This window comes from Melospiza melodia, chromosome 18 (genome assembly GCF_035770615.1).
Source record: "Melospiza melodia melodia isolate bMelMel2 chromosome 18, bMelMel2.pri, whole genome shotgun sequence".
Classification (NCBI taxonomy): Eukaryota; Metazoa; Chordata; class Aves; order Passeriformes; family Passerellidae; genus Melospiza; species Melospiza melodia.
In genome coordinates, this window is record NC_086211.1 from 13,706,849 (window position 1) to 13,732,113 (window position 25,265).

General features: G+C 51.1%; 1 protein-coding gene across 2 annotated transcripts; it reads right to left on the minus strand.

Moving 5' to 3' along the window:
* Positions 1–676: 676 nt before the first annotated feature.
* LUC7L (LUC7 like) lies at positions 677–19,153 on the minus strand. Of its 2 annotated transcripts, none has more exons than XM_063171201.1 (10): positions 19,015–19,153; positions 17,173–17,267; positions 12,311–12,409; positions 11,405–11,515; positions 10,626–10,769; positions 10,096–10,272; positions 9,311–9,399; positions 4,950–4,979; positions 3,308–3,472; positions 677–1,041 (listed from the first exon to the last, which is right to left on the minus strand). In XM_063171201.1, the coding sequence occupies exons 1-10, from the start codon at positions 19,073–19,075 to the stop codon at positions 900–902; spliced, it is 1,113 nt and encodes a 370-aa protein (XP_063027271.1). In that variant the 5' UTR covers positions 19,076–19,153; the 3' UTR covers positions 677–899. The 2 variants fall into 2 exon arrangements, with proteins under 2 accessions (XP_063027271.1, XP_063027272.1); XM_063171202.1 differs by lacking the exon at positions 19,015–19,153 and adding an exon at positions 18,363–18,722.
* Positions 19,154–25,265: the final 6,112 nt, after the last annotated feature.

Here is a 25,265-nt window from a genome sequence, read left to right on the forward strand (position 1 = left end):
GACAACGGCAGCGGCTCCCAGGGCGTGGGGACACGGCCGGTGCCGCTCTCCCGGGAGGGACGCGGGCTGCAGCCCCGGTCACCTCGGCACGCTCTGCCTGACTGGCCTGGAACACAGCAACGCTCTGGGCTGCAGGGCAGAAAGCCCCGCGGGCAGCTCTGGCTGCGGAGCACAGTACAGAGGCAGAGGAGCTGTGGCTGTGCCTCTCTAGAGAAGAAGCAGCCAGGTTCCCACTGCTCTGCTCACACCAGCTCAGCTGTCTGAACTGTAAAGGTACCAAAACCAGAGTTGAGCCCAGCTCAGAAACATGGTTCAGCTCATCTGGTCATCCTCAATGACAAACAGCTTTCAGAATAGATCAGGGCCAAATTTTATCTTTTTTGCCCTTAGCTGGGCAAGTGAGGCAACTCTCAAGTGCTGGAGACATAAAAATGAGATGGCTAAGTACTAAAAGGAAGAAAAAAAAAAAAAAGAAATCTGATTTTTTTTTTTTAACATATATAAACAGAAGGAAAAAATATAATTGAGAACCAGTGCTACTGGTGTGCTCACAGAGGATCAGGAGGGAATTTTGGAAAGGGCTGAAGCGTTACAAAGGTCAGGGCAGCTCAGGGCTCCAGGCACAGCGTGGCCCTGACCACTGAGTCAGGACAAACACGGGGTGTCCACACTGGCCTGGACTGAAAACCATCCATCCAGATTTATTTATTCCTACTAAAACAAAATCCTGTTAAACAGTACGTAACTCTTGTGTCTCTACAAACTCACAGCTATCTGCCAAACAATAAAAATCCCAAACTACAAAAGATGAGTTGTATTCAGTAAATATAAATGGGAAATTTAGGCTTTGTGTAGAATGTTTATCAGACTATTTACAGTGCAACACAGATCGTTTGAGTTCAAATCTCGCCAGCTTCTCTCTCTTCTGACCTCTTGGAACGAGATTTGCCATTTGTGCTCTCGTGCCTCCTCTCAGAAGAGCTCTTCTCTTTCCTCTCTCTGTCTCGGGACTTTTCTCTTGAAGATCGATCTCTAGAAGATCTGCAGTACAAAGCAAACCATCACTATCAGCTTCACAATAAACATTGTCAGCTCCCCACCGAGCAGAACTTTCCCTGGCAGGGCTGTGGGATGCAGGTTCCCTACAGGAACATGCCTGGCTGCTGTGCCACGGGGAGTGGGTCCCCCATGAGAGCAGCTCTGGGCCCTCTGTGAGGTTTCCATGCACAGCACAGCCTTTGTTCCTCCCTCCTCTGAGTGATCCTTTCAAGCTGCTGCCACAGGAGCTCTCTCAGGTCTTCCCTGTGTCCCTTATTATTTTTCTGGGCCATCCTGAAGTGCCTACAATTTTTTCCTCATCTCTGACTCAGCTCATTTCAGGGCTTCCAGAGCAGTTTTTCATTATGCCCTAAGCTCTGGCTTTCTGCTCAAGTGCTTTAAATGCCAACTGGATTCTTTGCTGGCTCAGCCCTGGGCTTCTCACTTTGCTGGCTCTGGCAGCATCCTGGGTTCAAAGTCAGGAAGGTATAGAGATTTATATTCCCAGCCCACAGCACAGCTTTTCACAGCCACAGATTTTCAGCAGCACTTCCCTGTGTCAGCCCACGCAGAATTAAACAGGAGGCTTCACATTAGGTCTAATCTGAAAGGCTGTTTCTTGTGAGATTCCCGCCAGCTTAGGGAATAGCAGGATTCAAAAGGAGCTGGTCCTGAGGGAGCTCAGCACAGGCTCCTACATTTTACTTCAAGGCTCAGTACACAGGGTTTTTTACAGTCACAACAGAAGGTACCTTAGAGGTTCCACTTTCATTCTTGTTGATTTTAAGGTTTGAAAATACTGCAAAATTGATACATCAGAACCCAACAGCCATTTCATTTTCATTAAACCGTGTCATTTAACATCAGTCTGTCTGATGACGTTGCCTCTCTACCTTTTCCACAACAATGCCTGCTGCCTGCAGACCTCCTACCCTGAGCTCTCCACATCCTGTGACACTCTCCATTTCCTTCAGCAAGTGAGACCTCAGCCCAGCAGAACCTGAGGGCAGAGTTCATTAACTCTTTTTCAGGAAACAGGGTTTTGCTGCTTGTTCTCTTGGTTTTATGTTTTCTTGGACTGAGCCTGGCCTGTCCCCAGCTCTGAGCAGTTTTGTGCAGGTGTGTGAGCTGGCCAATCCCCCTGCAGTCTCATGGGCTGGTTTGGATGTGTTCAGGGGTTCCGAAGTAATCCCTTACCTGCTCTTTAGTAATAGTTATTACAGGATCTTCCTCACTTCCTAATTGTCCAAATTTCTTTTCTTTATTTTTCATGTTCAAGACAGATTTAAAAAAGCATTTTAGTATCTCAGCCATTGGAGAATCAACAGTATTTACACCCCCCCTCAATTATTAACAGACTTATTTTTCAGACCATTATTCCCTCCCCTTCACCAGGTGTCTTTAAAAGAAAAGCTGTTCTCACCCCTTAGCTAAACTGACACAAGACACACAACAGTAGGTTTGTTTCTAGAATTATACTTCTAGAATTGTACTTGCTGGTGCCTAATCAGGTGACAGTGCTCAAGTACTCCCCTATTAAGCAGGAGGCTTTAAAAAAATCCAGATGTAACCTCAGCAAGCACCTGGAGGCAGACCTGCTCCTGGGCTTAGAAGGGTTGTAAGGGAACACAGTGATTCCAGTCAATTTTTCTAATACCCTTCACACACTTGCCTCATCCTTCCTCCAACACAGAGGCTGTTTTGCTGAATTTCAGAAAGACTTTAAGCCCTTCTTTGGACTATGGTGCTTCTCCTCAGAGACAGAAGAATGGCATACTCCTCCTGTATTTCTTTTTCAGGAGGAAAAAGTGCTGATTCCAAAAGAATTCTGTCTCTCTCAAGCAGCCTTCTAACAGAAGACTGCCAGTTCTCAAATCATAGACTCCTTCCCAATGCCAGCACTGAGAGAAGGAATCTGGGAGGCAGAAAATAACTACAGAAGTGTAATATCCAAACTGCCTCTCAGGCACTTGGCTTCTACAGACCCAGGGAAGCTCAGCTAGCTGAGGGAGGCTTCGTGCTGCTTCCCATCCAAGGAGCATCTTGAGGCTCAGCACTGCAAACCAGGAAACCTGTTTTATCTCCTAGACTCTCCTCTCAGCTGGGATCTTGCTGTACAGCTGAGACCCCTGGGGAATCCTACTTTGGCCCAGGAGCTGGCACAGGCCAGCACAGCTGCTCTGGAGAACCCTGCTCGCTCTATGGGCCAGGGAGGTCACTGTGAGCCAAGGACTCCCCTTTGCAGAAGCACCCAGTGTGGAATACCTACTTGTGTTTTGAGCTCCTGTCTCTGGAGCCCCGGCGGTGCCCTCTGCTGTGGCTGCGGGAGCGGCTCCGGTGGCGCCGGTGTCGGTCCCGGGAGCGCGAGCGCGACTTCCGCCGCTCCCGGGAGGCTGATCTGGAGCGTCTCCGCCTCCGCTCGCGGGACCGGGATCTGCAGGGAACGCACATGGGCTCAGGGCCTCACACCTGCACCCTCAGGGCCTCACACCCGCGCCCTCAGCGCCTCACACCCGCGCCCTCAGCGCCTCACACCCGCGCCCTCAGCGCCTCACACCCGCGCCCTCAGCGCCTCACGCCTGCACCCTCAGCTGCCTCACACCCGCACCCTCAGCTGCCTCACACCCGCGCCCTCAGCGCCTCACACCCGCACCCTCAGCTGCCTCACACCCGCACCCTCAGCGCCTCACACCCGCACCCTCAGCGCCTCACACCCGCACCCTCAGCGCCTCACACCCGCGCCCTCAGCGCCTCACACCCGCGCCCTCAGCGCCTCACACCCGCGCCCTCAGCGCCTCACACCCGCACCCTCAGCCGCCTCACACCTGCACCCTCAGACCTGCGCCCTCAGCTGCCTCATGCCTGCCCCCTCAGCACCTCACCTCTGCCCCCTCAGCTGCCTCAGCACGTCACCTCTGCCCCCTCAGCGCCTCATGCCTGCACCCTCAGCTGCCTCATGCCTGCCCCCTCAGCACCTCACACCTGCCCCCTCACGCCTGCACCCTCAGGGCCTCACGCCTGCACCCTCAGCACCTCATCTCTGCCCCCTCAGCACCTCATCTCTGCCCCCTCAGACCTGCGCCCTCAGCTGCCTCTCAGCCTCTCCTGAGTAACAAATACCCAGAGCATCGACTCAGTCCAGCCCCTGCCCACACCCACACAGTGGGCAGCTGCCTCCTCCTGGGCCTTGTGCTACCAACAGCATGCCAGTGGGTTATTCAGTTTGCTGGAAAGCTTATAGAAAAAGCTCCCACCAATACTGTAAGCATGTGGAAAGGGCCAGAGCAGAGCTTACAACCCTGCGATGCTCGCAAGTGAGGCCCACATAAGGAGAAGAGAGGCCAAGGGAAATGGCCTGAGATATTACCATAACCCTAAGAGAATCTTCCTTGTGAATGTCCTGCACTTTAGAAGCAGATTTATTTAACCCTGCTTTAAAAATAAGAAAGATGCCAAAGCAGTAGGCAGGGAAATCTCCAGGTCCATTATCACAGAGAATGTTGCCATAGCATTAAGGCAAGCTCTTCCCAGAGATGTGGGGGTTTTAATCTCAAATCTCTGTATTTTCACATCTGAGGTATCATATATATAACAGATACTTCAGATACTACAATCACAGAAGTATATGAGGTATTTATGGAAAGAGGCCTCAGGGACATCCATGGGCTCACACTGGAGCACACAGAGCCCACCCTGGCCGGGCTACTCAGCCCCTGCTCTACAGCCCCAGGAGCCACCCCAAGCTGAGCAGCACCACTGAGCTGCCCAAACTGCACTTCCCATCTCTTCCAGGGAACAAACCTGACACTGAGGCACTGAGTGAACTCTACTGGTGAGACCCAGGAAAAGCCTCAGCAGCTAGACAGAAACACAACCAGGCATTTGGGAGAAGTACAGAACAGGGCACTCACCTTCGACGATCTCTGTTTCTTGATCCGGATCTAGAAAGGAGAAGAGAGTTAAGTGAGAAAAATTATGATAGAGCCAGTGGGTTTTCAGGAGGAAAATTCATCCACCTTGGCAGCTCTTTACAGGAATAATCAATACCTCAAGTGATATATTATTACAAAAAAAAGCGCTTGCAAATAAAACATTTAGTTAGCTTCAATTTTAGGATCAAGAATTTGTCAAAAACAGGAAAACATTAATTTCTGCACACTGAGCTTCCTGTCACTACAGAAAAGTCTAGAAATCATATACTATTAATAAAGCACCCCAATGAACTTTTCCAACTAATTTTCTGTGCATATTTGTTACATACTCTTTACTCCCTGCAGTCTAACACCAGCTGGATCAACTCTGACATTTTCAAGAAGTGTCACTCTCAATCAGAAAGACATCTGCCAGTTTTCTGATTTTGATTCCTTTGAGGAAGTTGCATGCTAAATGGGTTTTAATAAAAAAACAGCCTTTTCTCACTCCTTGTATTTGTTTACCAAACATCAGAAGGAAGTATTTGTTTACCAAACATCAGAAGGAAATTTGCATCAATATTTTTTTCCTTTTTGGGAAAGATAACTAGGAAAAAAGAGGAGACACAGCCACAAGGGAAGAGCTATTACTGACAAGTGACAGAGATAAACTGAAAATCCTTAGAAAGCACTTGAGAAGAATAATCCAGGCCTTGCTCTCCTTTCTCACATTCCACGAGCTTCAGAGCTCATGTGTGGCACTCTGAGCTTACTGCTGTCAGCATTAGCTCCTGACAGTTTGTAAATAACAACGGCAGAATTCTTTCAACTTCAGCAGCACCATTACTCAGCACCACTTAAAATACCTCTGCACATGGAGGCTCCACCCTCCCTCTTCCTCTGTGGCCACATTTCAGAGCCAGATGAACATCACACGCTGTCTGAACAGTCTTGTTTTGCTTTAATTAAGAAGTGGCTCCTCTCCCTGTTTAGTGACTCAGAGTCTCACTCCTGTAACTGCTCCCCACTGCACACAGACTCACACACAGGTTCAATTTACACCCCACAGAGCTGTTCTGGCACCCTGACATGAAAGCTACACACAGACAAGAATTTAAGAAGCAACAGAGAAGCATCTGTTTTAATAACATAATTTAAAACCATGCCTGGATAAGACAAGATTAAGAAAATCTATGTGCACTGACATTTCTTCAGTGAAATGGGATTGTTCAGTCATGGTAGAAAGCTAAAAAAGCCCCCAAATTTAGAAGGGAATTCAGGTAAGGACTGTAAACAAAGTGGAGCTGAACTTGGAGTCTACACACGTGGCCAGCTGAAGGAGAAGCTGATAAAGCTGGAGAGCAAGGCAGTAACCACACACCTCCATTCCCAGTAACAGAACCTGACACAGCAGCAGGACCTCCTGGAGGTACCTGGCAGGCAGCTGGATTTTTCTGGTGGTTGTAATTACTCCAAGTTCTTACTGTTCTTTTCCCTCCTGATCACTTTATTGTGAACCACCAGTGCACACATCCACAAAAGCCCTTCCATATCCCCTGAAAAGCCTGGCTGCCCTTCATGCCTATCATCCAAGCACAAAAAACATCTGATAATCACTCCCTAGAACCAAACTTCAGAATTCAGGAAGTATCCAAGAGAACAGCATCGTCCTTACTAGCCTGAATCATTGTACAGCAGGAGACAAAGAAGATTGGTCTCTATAACAGCAAGAGGACTGAGCAAGTCTATTTTATTTATTTTTTCCTCTCTTTTTGTCCCTGTATCACAGAAAATTTCTGCTGAGTTTCATAACCTGTCTTTTGTCCAGCTTAGCACAAAGGAAATCCATGTGGCACCTCCACCACACTTGTTTGCTGGTGTACTGTGGGAGCAAGCACTGAGCTCTGCACTCCCAGCATGCCACTCCTCCACAGAATTCCAGCCTCAAGAGATTACTGGGTACCCAACAGCCACCAGGAATGTCACACAGGACTTGTGTTTATTACCACTAGGGTAGAATCCAGTTCACTCACTCCTACGTGCAATCACAGCTTATTGACTAATTAATTAATTAATTGAGAGGCAGAGTTTGACAAGGGAATGCACAGGTTTGCAGGGATGCCACAGTGCCTGTCAGTCACCAAAGGCTCCCAAAGTCAAGCCAATACTCTTCCTCTCACTGAAGTAACACCATGAAGGTGCTGTATAGGAGCTGACAAGAAGAGTTCTGAAGGAAACATGTTTCCTGTGGTTCCTTAAAGTACCAAGCTCTGGATAAGAGAGGCTGGCTGGAAGGTGGTAGACATCACCAATTAGTTTTTGATGGAAAAATGCCTCTGTGAGCATGGTGTGCACAGCTCCCAGCAGGTAAGTGACGAAGAAATCTGGACTCCAACCTCAGCTCTGACACTGAGTGTCCACTGGGAGAGCCACTGTCCTCCCTCAGGTCAAGTTCTCATTGTGGAGAGGCAATTGATTTGACCTCTTCCTTATGGCACTCCTGACTCCTTAACAAGTTTTCCTGTGGAGCACACAGGCGCCTCTGCACAGAGCCAGAGCAAAGGCCACAGTCTCTGAGTACTGGCACATATGGAAACAGCAAGAACTCAGACTTTAGGCCAGCTCTATGTAGTTCTTAAAGCTTTCCTATTTTAATCCTTAAATAAACATTCAAAAGCAGCTTCCAAACCCCCTCATCAGATGCATCCACATATGCACTACCTGTGAACACTAGAGGCTCTTTAGCTCTCAAGAACTGAGGGCTTGAGGTTTTTTGTTTTAAAAACCACTAAAACAAAACCACAGCCACACCACAGGAGGAAGAAAACCAGCATTTTGAGAAGATGTGGATCAACAAAGAGATCCAGAGGGCTCTTCCTTAACAACTCTGAAAAATTGAGCATTTTTTACAGAGAAATGACCTCCAGGAAGAAGAGGCACCATGGAGACAAACTGAGCCCATGTTAGGCAGGGTCCTGCTGTGGGTCTGCCATGAAGCAGCTGCATGAGAAGACACTTCCCATTTCACTTCCTCATCTCTGACCACAGCAGCAGCAACAGCAGTCCCTTCTGATTAACTCCTGCACTGAAAAGCTACTGCCAGATCCTGCAGCTCCCAAACTCAACTGCATTACAGTTGCATGGGGAACAGAAAGTTGTGAGGCTGTCCATGAAGTGCTGCAGTTCCACAGAAAGCTGCAGCATGAACTGCTCCTTCAAAACACACCAGGAAATCCCCAGGGAAAATCCACATTAACACCCTAACTGGAGTTATGCATAACATGTATAAAATTATGTGGATAATGAGTAACAGTTTGGGGCTCCCATCTTCATAACACACAAAAATGACCATGCTGGTATTTGTCAGCAATTCCAGCAGTGTATAGCCAGAGCCAGCACCATCTTAGAGTACACTGCAGTTATAAATCTCATATTCCTCAGACAAAGTCACTCTTCAGCTGACTCTTGGTTTCAAAAATAGCTCTGCACAGGCAGCAAGGTTGGGGTCTTTTTAATGCAAGTACGCGAGGAGAAACACACAAGGTAAACAAGCAGGGAGATGCTGTGACAATCAGAACAGCATTCCTACCCAGCCACCTCCTCTGCCTGAGCCCTGCAAATAACCACCCTCCCCACACCAGGCTCCTAACTGAGCTGTTTACACACAAGTTGCCTCTTCAGTTTAAGTACAGGAGAAATTGTTTGTCCAGTTCAGTTGGCAAGATGCAGAAGAGCTTGTCCTGAGAAAACCAATTAGAAAACCAGCCCTTCCCACTGCTCAGGAATTACAGACATCTGAGCAGAAGGTGACACACATAGCTACAAGCACCAGAAGCAGCCACTCCTTGGGATCCCTCAGCTTCCTTAGGAAATGCTTGCCAGAACATCTCACTGATTGTAGGAAAGTTACATGCAGTCCATTATTGGCACATGGACACCAGCCTGTTGTCACCTCAAAGTCTCCAAGCAGTGAGGAGGGCTGTCCAGGGAATTTCTGCCTTTTGAGCAAACCTAGTCCTCGCTCATCTTAAACTTTCACACTCGGTGCTCTGGATGAGGGTATTTTATCCAGATTCAGATTCCCTAAGACAGGGACTAGGCCAATATAAGCCTCAGGACTACAGGGAACTCCCACCTTTCAGACACACAGTACAGGTGAAAACACATGTACAATCACTCTAAGATGGAGGATTGGAGGATTTGTGCATTGTTTTAATCTTTAACTGAATCCCAAGATGCTCACAGCATCTGGAGCACATCCAACAGCCACTCCAGAAGCAGATGCTGAACTCCTGCAGTGCTCATGTACAAGGAACCAGACATTTCTAAACTTCACAGGCCAGTTCCCAGGTCCCACTCACCGTCTGCCCATCCTCTCCTCTCGTTCTCTCTCCTCTCTCCGTCTCAAACGATCCTGGTTTCTCTTCTCTTGCTTTTCTGCCACTGTTTTCTAGGGGGAAAAAATAAACCCACATCATATTTCAGCCATGCAGTAACAGCCATTATTTACAGCCACACAGTAACAGGTCAGATGTGCAGGAAGACCATTCCAATAGCAAGACAAAGAACCACTGCACTGCATTTTATGTGCTGAGTTAAGACCTCTGTAAAGGTTCTCATTTTTCTCAGTTGAGGCACTGACCTCAATGGACTGTGAGTGAGGCACAGGAATCACAACTCTGACTCAGCTAAAGGTCCCTCTTTGCAAGCAAGGCCAGTACCACAACCCATTATGAATAATTTCAGCAAACTCCTAATAGCTTCAGCTAGTCAAGATCTTTTTACTGACAGAACCATGTGAAACTTCAGTTCAAACATTTCATTAAGAAGTTTAAAAGTCAAAAAAATACCCAGAGTAACAAATTTCTGTCATGTTAATAAGAATTACTGCACCAAAACTCAAAGGAATAAATTATAGCAGTGCTGTGGTTTGACTGATTCTGAGGGTACATATTTAGTTACCCAGAAAAGACAGAAGAGAACCCAAGACAAGGCTAAACAAAGCTCTGTTTGATGCTTTAGGAATTCTGCAGTCGGAAATTTCTGAGCTTTTACAAGCCCTCTGCAAAGAATTCTGTATTAATTTAATAGAAGTGTTCAAGGTCTTCAGAACTACAAAGAGGTGGTTTAAAACAGAGAGGATTACCCTCAGCTGATCCAGTTTCTCACGAATCTGAATGAAACCCAAGTGTAATTTGCCTCCAAAGTGGTCAGCAAGACGCCGGTCGTTGTCATGGAGACCCAGATATGCTGAACAGACTTCACACACACGCAGCTTCTGCTGCTGGAAACTGGATGCAGGCATTGAATTTCGGTATTCTTCCTACAGGGAGGCAAGAAAACCCACACAAATGTCAGGGAAGCCTTACACAGACACAACCCTCCAGGGAAACCCCTGCAAAGAATTGCTTTGAAGAATCAAAACCCACCCTCACACAAAGGAGGTGCCACACAAACGCTTTGTGGGCACAGCTAACCCGAAATCTATCCCTGCAAGGGAGTGGGGACCAAATATTTCAGAGGATGAAGCCCTCCCTGCACTAGATAAAAGTTTCTAAAAATCATTTCATCCACCACACCACACTGCCACCTGTTTGCTGGCACATGGCTGGAACTGAAAAGGAGGTGTGAGGCAGAAACCACCACCCAGCCAACCCACAGGAGCTAACACTGTACCTCTGCCTCTTTCTTTTTCGCCCGGACTTTCTCCACTTCCATCAGGATCTTCTGAGACTCATCAACATTTCCTTCAGCTCCCAGCTGCTCTGCTTTAGCTAGGAGTTTTCCAATATCTTCATTCAGCTCATGGACTTTCTCTGCCTGAAGAGAATAGTTAGTTTTTGTGAGATAAAAATGTGATAAAGCTTGCAGGACAACTTTCCATTTTTTTAAAAGAAATACTGTGTTGAGGAAAAGAAATCTGTTGTTGGAAGATGACCATGAATCTCCAAAAGTTTTCAAACAAAAGGGACTGGTGGACCAATGTCAACAGAGTCACAGATATGTGGCAAAGAGAGAAACTGGATGTGGAGAGATCATGATCTGCCTGTCATTTCTGGCTTACAGGTCAGCATATAGACCACAAAATCAGCTTCAGAAATGTCTTGTATTGGCCCAGTTAGGTGAGTTTCCAAAAAGGAAACTACATGAGCATTTGTTAAATGAAACAAAAATCAGGGGAGGATGGACTTACTATTCTAAATTATTATGGTAACATTTCACAGCATGGGGAAGAAATCAATATGCTTTATTTCCATGCTAAAGTAATCTCTTTTAAAAAGAGTCCATGGTGCTCTTTGTCTCCAGAATGGCCAGAGCAGCCATTTGGGGAGGATGACTGGAATCCCCAAATCCTCTGTGGAGCCTTACTCCCCAGTATCACTGGTGTCAGAGAAACAGAGCCCCAGTGCTCCCAGTGAGACTTTCAGAAGCACTGCTCAGTGAGAGGCCAATACCTTTGCAGACACTTCAGCACTGATCTCCTCCTGTGTCTCAGCCAGGCGTTTCTTGGCCAGTTCTGTTCTCCTGTCACACTCTGCAATGAAGGATTCCAGGTGATCCATGGCCTGCATGATCAGACAAAGAATTATGAATGAAGCTGCTCTCTGTGCCTGGTGTAGCTTTGACAGCCAACAGCTGCAATCCTGTATAATGCACAAACAACCTCAAGAACTGATGCTTTGAGAAAAAACCAAATGACATTTTGCAGAACAAGTTACATTTGACCTCTGCCCTGTAAACCTGACCCAGTTCCTTTATTCTGACACATCAACATTGCTTTGCACTGGAACTTCCTTCCTATGCAAGAGCAACAGGCACGAAGACAAAAGCACTGGAATAACATGAAAGGGAAAGACAGAATTGTGCTTCCCCTTGATCTGTTCCATCACAGAAAGGTGAAATGAAAGCTAAACCTGACAAAAGTTAAACTACTGAGCAGAAGGTTTTTAATGTTAAATCTCTTTCTGGGACAGGGCAGCAGATTACAGGAATCACAGAATCACAGAAATTCAAGGCTGGAAGAGACCTGTAAGATCACCAAGTCCAACCCATGTTCTAACAATTCAACTAGATCATGGCAGCAAGTGCCACATCCAGTCTTTTACAGAGCAGCAGCTGTGGGATCCAAGGAATGCCAGGAGCCTCCCAGCTCGCTGGGCTAATGGGGTGGCAAAGGCCATCATTAATTCTGCATTCTCCAGCCAGCAGCCAGGCTGACATTCAGGAAGGGGCTGCGCATTCTGGACAGGTAACACATCAAGCAGCAAGATGAGCTGAAATGGCCACTGAGTTCTACTTTTCAGCCCAGTAACTTCACGAAGCAGTTTCCCCAAAAGGAACTAAAATTTCTCCATACTTACATCCAGCTCAAAAAACAGGTCTCTCTCTTTACTTGCAATCTCATAATCTGCTCTCAGAGCCAAGTCATGGATCTTTGTACATTCTCCCAGGTCCATTCTCTGTTAGAAGAAAAAGGAGAACCCACGTAAGAACCCTCCATTATAGCAACAAGCAGCAGATGTCTCTTGCCAACTGCATCATATCAAAATAAAGTATTTTCAGAAAAGCTTTCTCTTAACCTCTCAGTGCCAGAACCAGCCAGAAGAACCACATGCTTGCCAGAACTCGTTTTGTAGATGTTCTGGGAACATTCAAACAGCCCAAATGCTTTAAGTCCAGTCCTACTCCTGCTCTAAGTGCCAGGACAGCCTCAGAAATGGCTGGGAGGGAGATGGGTCCACTTCAACAGGAACCAACTGCAAATGTCTTCTATCCTGGAGCCACAGCCCAGGAAAACACACCTGCAGCCTGTTTAAAGCTCATCTGGAAATGCACATCTGTGTCAGGATGAGCCCCAGTAACATATGGCACAACAAATTGTAGGACACACAAGAATGCTCCCTATCAACAACAAAAGGACTTAAAAGGATTAAGGGCTACAGCCAGCAGCAATGCACAACCCCACACTCAGCAACAACAGACAGTGCTAATTCCACAGCCAGACCCTTCCCACATCCAGCTGCAGCCTGGAATTTGAAAACCTGCCCAGCAAAGCAAAGTCCAACACATAAGTTCATTTAATGAGAGACTTAAGAGCATCTCCCTTCCCTCCCACTGCACTCCACTATTTGAATTTGTTATTGTTTCTCCCACCTAACAGTTAACAGCCACATGAACCCAAATCAATTATGCTCTCAAGACATGGAAGCTGCATTTCAACATTATCAAGTTGTAACAAAGAACCTTCCTCTTACTCTTAGAGTAGAAAGAGAAAATGACATTTTGAAAGCCAAAATAATAAAAGCCCTAATTGTGAGCCACTGCTGGAATGGCAGGTACATGTCACTGCATGAAGGAACACCCCAACTCTTCTCTCACTGTCACCACCAGTCCCCAGGAGCCCAAACCTCAACATGCACTACAGGTGCCAACCCAGTGAACTGCAGAGAAAGCTGAACTGGGATAACTCTGAATCCCTGTGGAATATCACAAACTAAAGCTGGGGATACTCACATGAAACAATACACTCAGAGAGCAGTGTTTAGAATGAAGCAAAGCAGCTAAAGCAAACTCTACCAGTTTATGCTCAGGTTTTCAGCAGGTGCCTATTACTGGCACCTAAATTTTTATTCTTCTAAAAAAAGAAAAAAAATGCAGATGACTTGCTGCTATTTAGCCTTCCTCATTTTGCTCAGATTTACCAGAACCAGGAAGCCAGAGGCAGCAGGCCACAGAAACAGACACTGCATCCAGAATACTCCTGCTGAGCTCTCTAATGATAGAAATGTAATGCCTGCAAAAAAAGCACTTTGGTACTTTTGGAGCTTGATCATTCTCAACTTCAGGCAAGCCACTTCAAAGAATGCTAGAGAGTTCCTGTTATTTTACCACAAAAATAACTTTCTATGATGTGACACATCTTTCATTCTTCTGGTCATGCTACTGAGATCACTTTCCAAGATAGGGAGAAAATAATGGTATTGGATGTGATTGTCACACATTATAAATATTCTTATCTGAGCCAATAACCCCACTTCAGAGAAGGGGCTCTCACCACTTTAGAAAAGCCAACAATGCTTGTTCTGAAGCTCCCAATTCCTCTCCCTGCTTGTTAATACATCCCTAAACCTTCCTCAGGGAAGAACATTCAGTTCTCACTGGATATAAACCTCAAATCTTCCTCCACATCCTTTGAGGTGTTCAAGTGCAAGGAGACTTCCACAGGTGTTGCTCACTCAGGGTAAGACCACCAGCCCTTCTGCCTCAAAGCCTCCCCTCATGCCAAGGAGGGCTCAGAGAACACTCACCCCTTCCACAGAGCCCACAGCCTGCTCCACTCAACACTGGCTGGTTTAAAACACAGCTGTGAGACAGACAGAGCCTGAGCAAAGACTGAACTCCACATACACACAAAGACTGAAGACATTTAGATGCCACTTATAATTAATCCTGCTCACATTTGCTGAGAAATCCACACTCTGAGGGATCTCTGATGATTTCCACTGAACTGGCAACTCACCACAAAATGAAATTTCCACAAAGATGCTTTAACAGTGATCAGAGATGCAGAGTTTCATCCAAGTGAAAAAGGAAAGCACAGACCCCTCTCTCAACCCACAAAAACATTTCTAGAACCTACAGATTTCAACTCATATTCCCCAGCAGGGTACACAATTCCCTGGATGTCATTTCCAGGGTATGTTCAGTCTGGCCAGCTTTGAGGCTCATCTGTCCACCTCTTAGTGGAGCTAAAATTCAGGAGAATTGTCAGCTGATGCCATCTCTCAATGTGCTACAACACTTTCACTGATAGAAATACACTCACCATGAGCTGCAGAGAGAACTCAGCACTCACCACAAAGGATGTGGATGCAAAGGTAACAGCCCATGGGCTCACTAAACCAACTTCTGCTCTCCCAGAATGTTCCTCCTTACCCACAGAGACCAAAGAGAACCACTGTAGGTTATTTAGTGGCAAGTTTAGACAAATTTCTGAGGCCAAAAAGAGAAAAATCACAGGAACAAACCAAGTTAAAATAACAACTCTTACAATCAGTGACACTCGTGCACCTAAACAAAGCAAACAAGTACAGGCCTCCTGCAGCTCTCAGGAATATTCCAGAGCTTTGTTAACAGTCTGGGCTCCTTTTCTTACTCTGCACCTGAAGGTCAGTGAGTGGGAGTCCATCACATTTCACTGAGCACAGCTCCCCAAGGGATCAGCTTCCTGCTGCCTTCAATCAGTTCCCACTAAGGAATATCTGCACACATCAAGGATGCAGCAGCAACAATGCCTTAGGGGAGGGCACAACACAGCAAGCACCAGAAGGCCAAGAGCATCTGTTGGAAGTTTCCAAAAGGTCCTGATTTCTGCAGTAACACACCCAGAGATGGACTGTACCCCACCCAGCTGAGACAGATTCACCCATACAGCTCTTCCCTAGCAGAGCACTGGGAAGTGCCAGTGAAAGTGCCTGAGATCATGAGGGAGCTGCACATTCCAGCTCAGTTTCACTCTGTACTGGCAGCAGGGACAGCTGAAAAGCTCTTCCTGTTCTGGACATCACATGTTCTTTCAACACAGATCTGCAGCACCAACACCTGCTCTGGCCCCCAGGAACCTGCTGGGAGAGGGGCAGAGCTCCACACCCACCTCAGGGCCACCACAGCACCATGAGGGAGCCACAGGATCCCTTGGGCAGGAGCAGCCTTTCTTCATGCTCCTGCAGCTTCTGAGCACAAACCCCACAGTGAGAGGGAAAGGACAACTCAATCAGGACAAGTAACAACAGCAACAGAAGAAACCAATTCCTCAAGGTGCTTCTCTGTCCCAGGAGACTCAGAACCCACCTGAAACACTTCAGACTTCCTGCATGCTTTGGCACCAGCTCACACACATCACTTATGCTGAACTAACCCTTCAACTCACCATTCACCCCCTTGCTGAAAACCTGCCTGAAGAGGTAGAAGGCAGCCTTCATCTTCAAAACACCCTTTGGGCCCAAAACACTGTGTCAAAAAACACACTCTGACCACAGTTACCTCTACAAAGGATGGAAGTTTAAAATTCTCAAATGGAGGTGAAGTAACACAGAGGCTGATGGAACAATCACTGCAAAACACATTTGAGCTTCAAATGAATTCTAAAGAACAGAGGTACAGAGATTGGTATTCAGCTTTTCCAATCTTATTCTGCAAAGGCAGAAGCTAAAGCCTGAGTGCTCAGAGCAGAGGCAGCTTTTGCAACAGCTCCTTCTTCCAGGGCTGCCACACTGCTGCTATGGTGGTGACACAAAAGGGACAGCAGCACCAGCCCTCCCTTTGCTGGGGACCCACTGAGTCCAGCCAGCTCCCCAGGGAGCAGCAGGGAGGGCTGTAAACAACCACAGCATCTTCCAACAATCTGGTTTAAGTGGACAGACACTGAATTGCCACAGTTTTTCATGCAAACAGCAAGGGCAAAGATGGATTTCAAACATCCATATTCACCTCCATCCTCTGACTGCTGCACAGTGATGGTGACAAAGACACAGTTTTCTTTCCAAAGTCAGGCTGCAGCTTTCATCTGGGAGCCTCAAATGAACACTTCCTTCACCAGAGCTCACTGCTAAAAGCCCACATCACCTTCTGCTCTCAGAGGCAGCACGTGAGCCAAACCTCTGAACACTGGCCAGCCCTGTTCCCACAGAGGGAACTGTTTGAAACCAGTGGGGCAGAGTGACACAAACACTCAGACTGAGATGTGACCTGCCACCACCACCACAGTAACAATAGAAAAGCTGCTCTTCCATCAGGGCTGGGGAGAGGAGACTGAAAATCTCCAAGGATTTGTGCAGAAAACCCTTGCTAACCTGAAGATGCAGCAGTGAACCAGGGCAGCACCCAGCTACAGCCTTGGGACCACCATAGGACAAGGTGCAAGCTCTGACTACCTCAAACTGCTAAAACAGAAATAATTTTGCAACTTCTCACAGGATTGTAAAAGAAAAGGCTTTTCAGGTGAATTCTGAGAGCTCCTGGTTTGGTTTTTTGTCTGTTTGGTTTTTTTTTTTTTGAGAAGTGAGAGCAGTTCCATACAAGATCACAGGAAGTGGAACTAGGGTTGTGCCTGCTCTCTGGGCACAGAAACCTGATCTCTCCTAGAAGTCACCCACCCTGCACAGACAAGAGCTGTACCAACACCCTCCTCAGCAGAGCCCCTCATCCCAGAGGACACACTTACTGTTCCAGCCAGGATATCGTGGGGACAGCAATCCAGCAGGTGGCTCTTGCACACACGGTCGTCTGTAAACTTCACCCTTTGTCTGGTTTCATCCCCTGCAATTCATGTGTGGTTTAAATAAGGAGACATTAGAACACCAGGACAACACAGGCATCAGCATGAACATTTCACCTCTATATGCAGATTAAAATATTTGGTGCTCCTGCTCCCCAAAATTACTCAAAAAAATTAAAAAAAAAAAGCTTAGAGGGTGACAGGATATTCTGGAACACTTATAATTGGCAACAAACACTACTTTAGCATTTATTCATCCAGGACACCATGTTAAACACAGTGCTGGTGAGCCAAGCAATGTCCAAGGCCTGTCATCCACATAAAGCAGCAGCACAGCCAGAGGAGAAAAGGAGACAGACAGGCTGGCTCCCAGCCAAAACCTGGTTATTTTCTCCACCCTTTCTTTTTCTTACAGTGAAAAAGGGGCAGGAGATACCAAACCCCACTGCTAGCAGATCACAAAACACGGCTGTGCTGGGCAAAACTGACAGGCAACTGCTCTTTGCTCAGGTGATAACTGAGCCATCATCAGTCCGTTTGTTTGGAACCCAGCTATGCAGGGTGTGCTCTCCCAGGCCCTGCGAGGAAGGAGCTGGCAGGTGCTGGCCTGGAACACACCACGTGCTGCCCACCCCCAGCCCACCCTCAGAGGACATTTTACACTCAGGAGCCACTTAAACGAGACAATATCAGAAAAGCAAAAAAATAAATAATAAAAAAAAGGAACAAAGTTAGTCAATACACACTGCGAGCTCCAACACATACTATACCCATCTGCATTCTTCAAGACCTCAGCTGCAGAATTTTATGCCCACTGTTGAAAAGTTTTAAAGGAAAAGCTTTCTTGCCCACACCTGCAGTAAGGAAGTCAGGGGAATGATACATAAAAGTAAAGGCAAAGTGGTAATGGTATGTGACAATTTTAAAGCTCATCTGTGCATATGACACAGGTATGTGTAATACTAAAGTATGAATATAGTTTAGGATTCACAAGCATCCAGGAATAATGTCGTGTCTACTGAAATTTTTTTTAATTTTTTTTTCTTTCTAAGCTACACTTTTAAAGTTACTTGTGAAAAAAAGCAAACACTTTTTTTTTTTTGTTATAACAGCTTTAAAAATTGGTTGTGACTCACGGCTCGATGAACATGAGGCTTTTCTGCAACTCCCTTGCAGATTGATGTAGGCAGGCAAAGATACACTGAACCTTTATAAATAAAATAGAGGGGCCACAATTGTTCAGTTTGTATGAAATAAAAATATGGGAAGCAATTCAATAGCAACTCAATACACAGAGAAAGAAAAGCACTTATTCACTTACGAAACAAAGTGCAAAGTGCCTGGACAGCCCTGTTAACGTGCCAAAGGGAATTTAAGTACCCAGCGAGTCGCAGAAGGGAGACACAAACCGCAGCGGGACCGTATTTTGCACGGGCTGTCACATTTCTCGTCCCGGACAGCACCGGGCGCTGCGGGCACACCTACCTACGCGCCTGCGGACGTGGGGCACGGAGCCGGCCCGCGCCTGTCCGCGGCAGCGGGGCCCGGGGCGGCGGGGCGGCGCCGGCCGCTCTGTGGGGCCGGGGGTGCGGCGGGAGCTCCGCCGGCCGGGCGCGGACAGGCCCGGCCCGCCCCGCCGCCCCGAGGCCGCAGCCGGGAGGGCGGGGGCGGATCGCGCCGCAGGTCCGGAGCGGCGGCAGCAGCCGGGCCGGGCCGGGCCGGGCCTCGCGCGGTGAGGCGGCCGCCAGGCCGCGGCGTTTCCTGCAGGCCCCGCCCGCCCCTACTCACCGTCCCGGGCCGTGCCCATGAGCTGGTCCAGCAGGGCCCGCATCTGTGCCTGGGCCGACATGGCGGGGCCGGTCCGGAGGCGGCGGCTCCGACCGGGACCGGGACAGGGGCCTGGGGCGGCGGCGGCTCAGCGGCCTCAGCAGCGGCGACGCGCGGCGAGCGCTGAGCGGAAGCGGCCCCGCCCTGCGCCGCGCTGCATGACGGGAAGGGTAGTCCGCCGGGGGGCGGGGTCCGAGGGCGGGTCTGATGGGCGTGGCCTGAGCACGGCAGTGGTGACGTCAGATGGGCGTGGTCGGGCAGCAGTGGCAGTGATGTCAGAGGGGCGCGGTCAGACGAAACGGCGGTGATGTCGCAGGGGCGTGGTCGGGCCGAGGGGCGTGGTCGGGCCGGGCAGCCCCAGTGCAGCCCCGGCCCCGGTCCCGGTCCCGGTTCTGGCCCCGCCGCGGTGGGACCGGACACCGACACCGCCGTGGCAGCGGCCCCGGGGCTGGCCGGCCGTGGGCACGGTAGCCAGGCCGCAGCGGCGCCCCAGGACAGGCTGGTGCCCGTCCGGAGCAGGCCCGGGCTGCGCTGGCTGCCGTCCCCAGCGCGCTGCGGCGGCTCGGGGCCACCATGGGGAATGCGGGGCAAGGAGAGCCCCTGCCGGGCTGGGGGTGACAGGACACGTGGCCGGGGCGGGCGATAGCACTACGAGGCACGGTGGGCGCACGGACAAGGGGACGAACCCCTCTGGCCACGGGCACAGCCCGGAGAGCAGCGGGGACGCGGCAGGACAGCCCTGCGCGGTCCGTGGCTGCTGCCCCAGCTGCTGGGGGGAGGATGAGGCCGTGGTTTTGCAGGAGCTCGGGCTGTTGCGTGTTCTGCGTTCCCGGCCCGGCTTTGTGAGCTCCAGCTCGCCTCACTCCCGTGAGTTTTACCTCTTGTCTCTCCACCTTGAGCTCCCGGCTGCTCTCTGGATGCTCCCCGTGCCGGAGAAATCCCACCCATCTCTACCGGCACAAAGCTCCACAGGCAGCGAGGGTTAGAGCCGGAGCCCCGGTGCAGGATTTGCCCCAGCCATGCCTGCTTTTCCCAAGCCTTGAAGCTCCGTTGGCTTTCGGGGAACGGCTGCGTGAGCCAGCCCCGGGCAGGGCTGTGCCGCCGCCCCGGTGCGGCATCCCGGCTGAGCAGGATCAGAGCAGGGGGCTCTGCAGGCAGGAGACCCCTGCCCTGGGGGACAGGAGCTCCTCATGCCCGGCCCGGGCAAAGTTTGGAGCAGGGATGGCCACCCTGGGCACTCCAATGGGTGCCAAGCCACATGCCCAGTGGCGTTGCCTCTCCCTGCTGCTCGCCCTCGGAGCGGTCCTGCTGAGCCCCGAGCATTCCCCAAGTGCGCGATTCCTTCCCACAGAGGCGGACCCCTCATCACTCCCAGCTCTGTGAGCCAGCAGCCAAGTCATGCACTCCCCGCACCTTGTCCCACGCCTGGACCTGCTCGCCAGCATGGCCAGACCCTCCCCAGCTGCCCAAAGGGTCAGAGCAGCCCTTTCCTCCAGCCAGACTGACCCGAGGCTGTGGGAGCTTGTTGGAACTCAGTGCATCCCTCTGGGTGTCCAGAGGGCTCAGAGACCCTGGCACACAGCCCAGAACACCTGGGGGTTTGATTATGACCCATGGAGCAAATTACCAGCTTTGTATGAGGACCTGAAAGTCACAGAAGTTTAAATAGTATAATAATAAAGTTATCACAGGGAGAAAATGTAGATTTTAGGATTTTTGGAATGGGGGTTTTGGGGACAAGATGGAGGAACGTGGGCATGTCTAATCTTTCTTCTCCTTCTTCTTGGCCTCCATCTTCTGCTGTGGTGTTGGCACTTTGGGATTGGTTTAGAGTAGAAGTGCACTGTCTAACATAGGTGATGGGTATTGGGAAGTAATTGTAAATATGTTATATGTAGTTTGTAGTAAAAAAGACAACACCACCTCGAGGGTGGTCAGAGTGCCTGTGGCTGCCCTGCTGAGCAGACCTCGGCTGGGCAGACAAAAAATTTTATAGATAAGAATTAATAAACAACTTCAAGACCGAAAACTGAAGAGCTCTGACTCGTTCTTCAGACGCGCGGGCTGAAACAGAGACCTTCGCACATCTCGGGGCAGCAATTAACACAATTAACGACCAAGCTCCGAGAGGAGCTCTGCCCATCTCCTGCCCTGCCTGGGGCAGCAGAGGGAGCCGCCTCTCCCCGGGGATCTGGTGTCTATCCGGTAGCCTGTCTCTTTCTCGGCTGTTTTAATGGCCTGGAAAGGCCCGGGGTGGCCTTGGGCAGCCCGCGCTCCAAAGGACGAGAAGAGGCTTCAGGTTTTTTCTCGGTCTTCAGTGTTTATTAGTTATTTATCTAAAAGATTTTCTCTCAGCCCGACAGAGGTCTGCACAGCAGCCAGCCATGAGCACACTGAGAGCCCCCGGGGCGGTCACTTATCTTTATACTCAAAACTACGTATACAATATTTACCTATTTCCCCAATACCTTTCACCCTTATTGACCAGTGCACTTTTAGTAATAACCAATCCCAAAGTGCCACCACCACCACAGAAGATGGAGGCCAAGAAGAAGAAGAAGAAGGACAGGACACGACCCAATTCCTCCATCTTACTTCTCTAGACCCCCCTGTACAGAAATCCTAAACCCTGTGTTTCACACTCTAATTAACTTATCCCTTCACCATTCACCCAGTGAAATCCTCCCATCCTCATACAGGTGTCGTCTCCCGTGTGGGATCAAAGTCCAGCCACCAGACACTTCTGGCAACATTCCAGGACCCCCGAGCCCCCCAAGGGTGATCTCGGCCACTCTGCACCTCAGTCCTGAGGTGCTGAGATCCCACAGTAGCCATGCCAAGCCGTGCCAGGGCCGAGCCGTGCCGGGCGGGTGGGTGACAGTGGCTGATGTCAGGAGCAGCCCGAAGGGTGCCCGTGGTTGATCAGCTCCCACCCGCCGTGTTTGCCCAGCAGGGCCCGGGTGGCCGCTGCTCCCGCCCCGCTCCGCCGCTGGGAGCGTTTGGGGAGCTCAGTGGAGCCGGTGCCAGCCCTGCCCGCGCTGGGAGCCCCGGGGAGCGGGTGGGTGACAGCCCTGCCCAGGCTGGGACAGTCCCCTCGCCGGGGCTGCACCCTGCCAGGAGCTGGGGACCCCTGTCAGCCCTGCAGGCACCTCAGAACACGGTGCTCAGAGCAGGGAGGGCTCCGAGGGAGAGACCAGGAGCTGCGGTCACCCCAAAAACAGGAGAGCAGGGCAGCTCTGGGGCAGGGCTGTGGCTGTCCCCAAGCCCAGTGGCCGGTGTCCCATTCCCTGAGTGTCCCCAACACCTGTGACGGGGTCAGGTGCTGTGTCAGACCCCTACCATCCCTTCAGCAGTCAGGGGCAGGCTGTCCTGTGTCCTCTGGCCATCCTGTGTCCCGGTCGCCGTGCATCCCCAGCCATCTGTGCCCCCTGGCCCTGTTCTGTGCTGCCCCAGATGTCCCTGCTGGCACGTCCTGCTGCCAGGGCAGAAATGGCACCCCTGGCACAGCCTGTCTGTGACCTGAGCTGAGTGCCATTGTCCCTGTCCCCACAGGGGAGCCACGGGCCACAGCACAGGGTGAAAATGCTGTCACCCAGCTCTGTCCCTGCCATGGGGCTGGCCCAGACACTCTCCACATGTCCACCTTTGCATCCACAGGTTCCAAAACCCCTCTCAGGGCTGGTCAGGGAGCCCAACATCCATCTCAAAGGGCACAAGGCTGGAGATGAGTGCTCTGAACCTGCACGGGGGTGCTGCAGCACCTGGGGTACCCCAGGAAAGGCTTTGCCCACTGCAGAGGCAGCCCCTGTTTGCAGAGGCATGGCTCGATACGCAGTGTGTTCTTCAGAAGATCCCTACTCCAGGAGTCAAAATAGCATGAAATTTAATTTTACGCCTATTTGACAAAGCTTGATTTCACCTCCAATCAGCAGGGAGATAAGAGCCCTCGGCACAAGTGTGCGGGCAGTTTGGCAGCTGGGGCTGCCGATTTAATAGGTGAATTTACAGGGACAACACTTGAAAATCCCCTGGCGAGTGAACCATTAAGGTGAGCCCTGCCTTCCGTCCCCGCGTCCCTCCCCGCGCCGCTCTCCCGTTGCTGGGTGCTAAAGCAAACCCCAGCTCTGTTTACCGAGTCTACTATTACAATACGGCTACCAAATATTTGCCAGCCGTCAGCTCGCTGCTCCGCTATAAATACTTCAGGCCCAGGTGGAGGGCCGGGCAGGGGGAGCGGCGCGGGAGCCTATGCATGGCCGGGCGGCAGCGCCAAGGTGAGTGCGGAGCCGCTCCGGGGATGCCCTCCCGTCCGGGGCTCCTCCGGCCGAGGGGGGCGGCAGGGCGGGCTGGGGTGGCCCCGCTGCCCCCTCCCCGCAGCCCGGAGGTGAGGCTGAGCCCCCACAGCCTCCCACAGCCCAGCCCGGGGCAGCACCGGGGGTACCGGGGTAGGGCAGCACAAAGAGGGACACGCAGAGATGGCAAGGGTGACCTTAGGCTGGCTGCAGGTCCTGGCACCGTGCTTGGTTCCCCAGGATTTGGAGGCTGCAGGTCCTGGCACCGTGCTTGGTTCCCCAGGATTTGGTGGCTGCAGGTCCTGGCACCGTGCTTGGTTCCCCAGGATTTGGTGGCTGCAGGTCCTGGCACCGTGCTTGGCTCCCCAGGATTTGGTGCTGCTCTGATACTCTCTCAGCATGGCCCCGGGTGTCCTGCAGCGAGGCAGGGCTGGGGACCCTTCAGCACAGGTAGCACAAGCTGCAAAGGGGCCACATCCAGCTCAGGGAAATGCAGCTGTGGTCAGAGCCCAGCAGGGCAGGGCAGGGAGGCACGCTGCACCAGGCTCAGGTTGGCCCTTTCCACAAAACCCTGGGCAGGAAAGAGAGGGCTGGGCACTGTCCCACAGAGCTCACAGGCACCACGACAGGGAGGGAAAAGGGCAGAAGGGTGGGACAGATGGACCATGTGCAGAAGCACGGCCTGTTTGCCACTCACTCAGGGTTTGTGAGCCCAGAGGGGTGAGGGATGGTGCTGGGGTAACCCATCCACGAATGGCAGCAGCCACCATCCCCCTGGGTGAGCTGAGGGAGATGACAGGGACCCTCTGCCAGCTGAGCAGGGCAGGCAGCAAGGGGCCTGAGACAGGACTCTGTCACCAGGAAAGCCAAGGGGCCATTGTGCGGGCAGGGCATGGGGCTCGGGGGCCCTGAGCTGTGGGGTGGGTGCTGAGCTCCCATTCACCTCCATGCACAGCCCTGGGGTGAAGGGGAACATCCCTCTGCCCCACATCCCCACTGCCCTGCATCCCATGACCTGGTGTGGACATCCATGTCCCACAGGTCAGGGCAAACATGCCTGCTGCCCCACGTCCCATGACTTAGGGACATTCCCATTGTCCCACACCCCATGGTTTGGTGGGGACATCCCTGTTGCTTGATGTCCCAGGGTTCAGCTAAAATATCCCCACTGTCCCATGTCCCCTTTTAGGGGAATGCCCATCTCTGCTCCTCCATGTCCCACCACTCAGGGTTATGCTTCCATTGCCTCATATCCCATGTTTTGGTGGGGACACCCCTGCTGCCTGCTGTCCCTGGGCTGAGTGGGGCTGCCTCAGGGGGAATACCCCCATTGCCCCCTTTTCCCCAGCTTGGTATGTACATCCCACACCCCGTTATTTGTGCAGGGATCCTACATCCCTGCTGCCCTGTGGCTCCACCTTGGCCATGGGTGGCACAGAACGGTCCCCTGGGTGTTGTGTGAGGGCTGGTGGCAGGCTGTGTCACCGTGACCCTGCTGTCCCTATGGCCTCACCTTAGCCATGGGTGGCACAGCCCAATCCCCTGGGCGGTGTGTCAGGGCTGGTGGCAGGCTGTGTCACCCTGACCTCGCTGTCCCTATGGCTTCACCTTGGCCATGGGTGGCACAGAACAGTCCCCTGGGCTCTCAGGGCTGGTGGCAGGCTGTGTCACCCTGACCCTGCTGTCCCTGTGGCCTCACCTTAGCCATGGGTGGCACAGCAGGGTCCCCTGGGCGGTGTGTCAGGGCTGGTGGCAGGCTGTGTCACCCTGACCCCGCTGTCCCTATGGCTTCACCTTGGCCATGGTGTGGCACAGCCCAATCCCCTGGGCGGTGTGTCAGGGCTGGTGGCAGGCTGTGTCACCCTGACCCCGCTGTCCCTATGGCTTCACCTTGGCCATGGGTGGCACAGCACGGTTCCC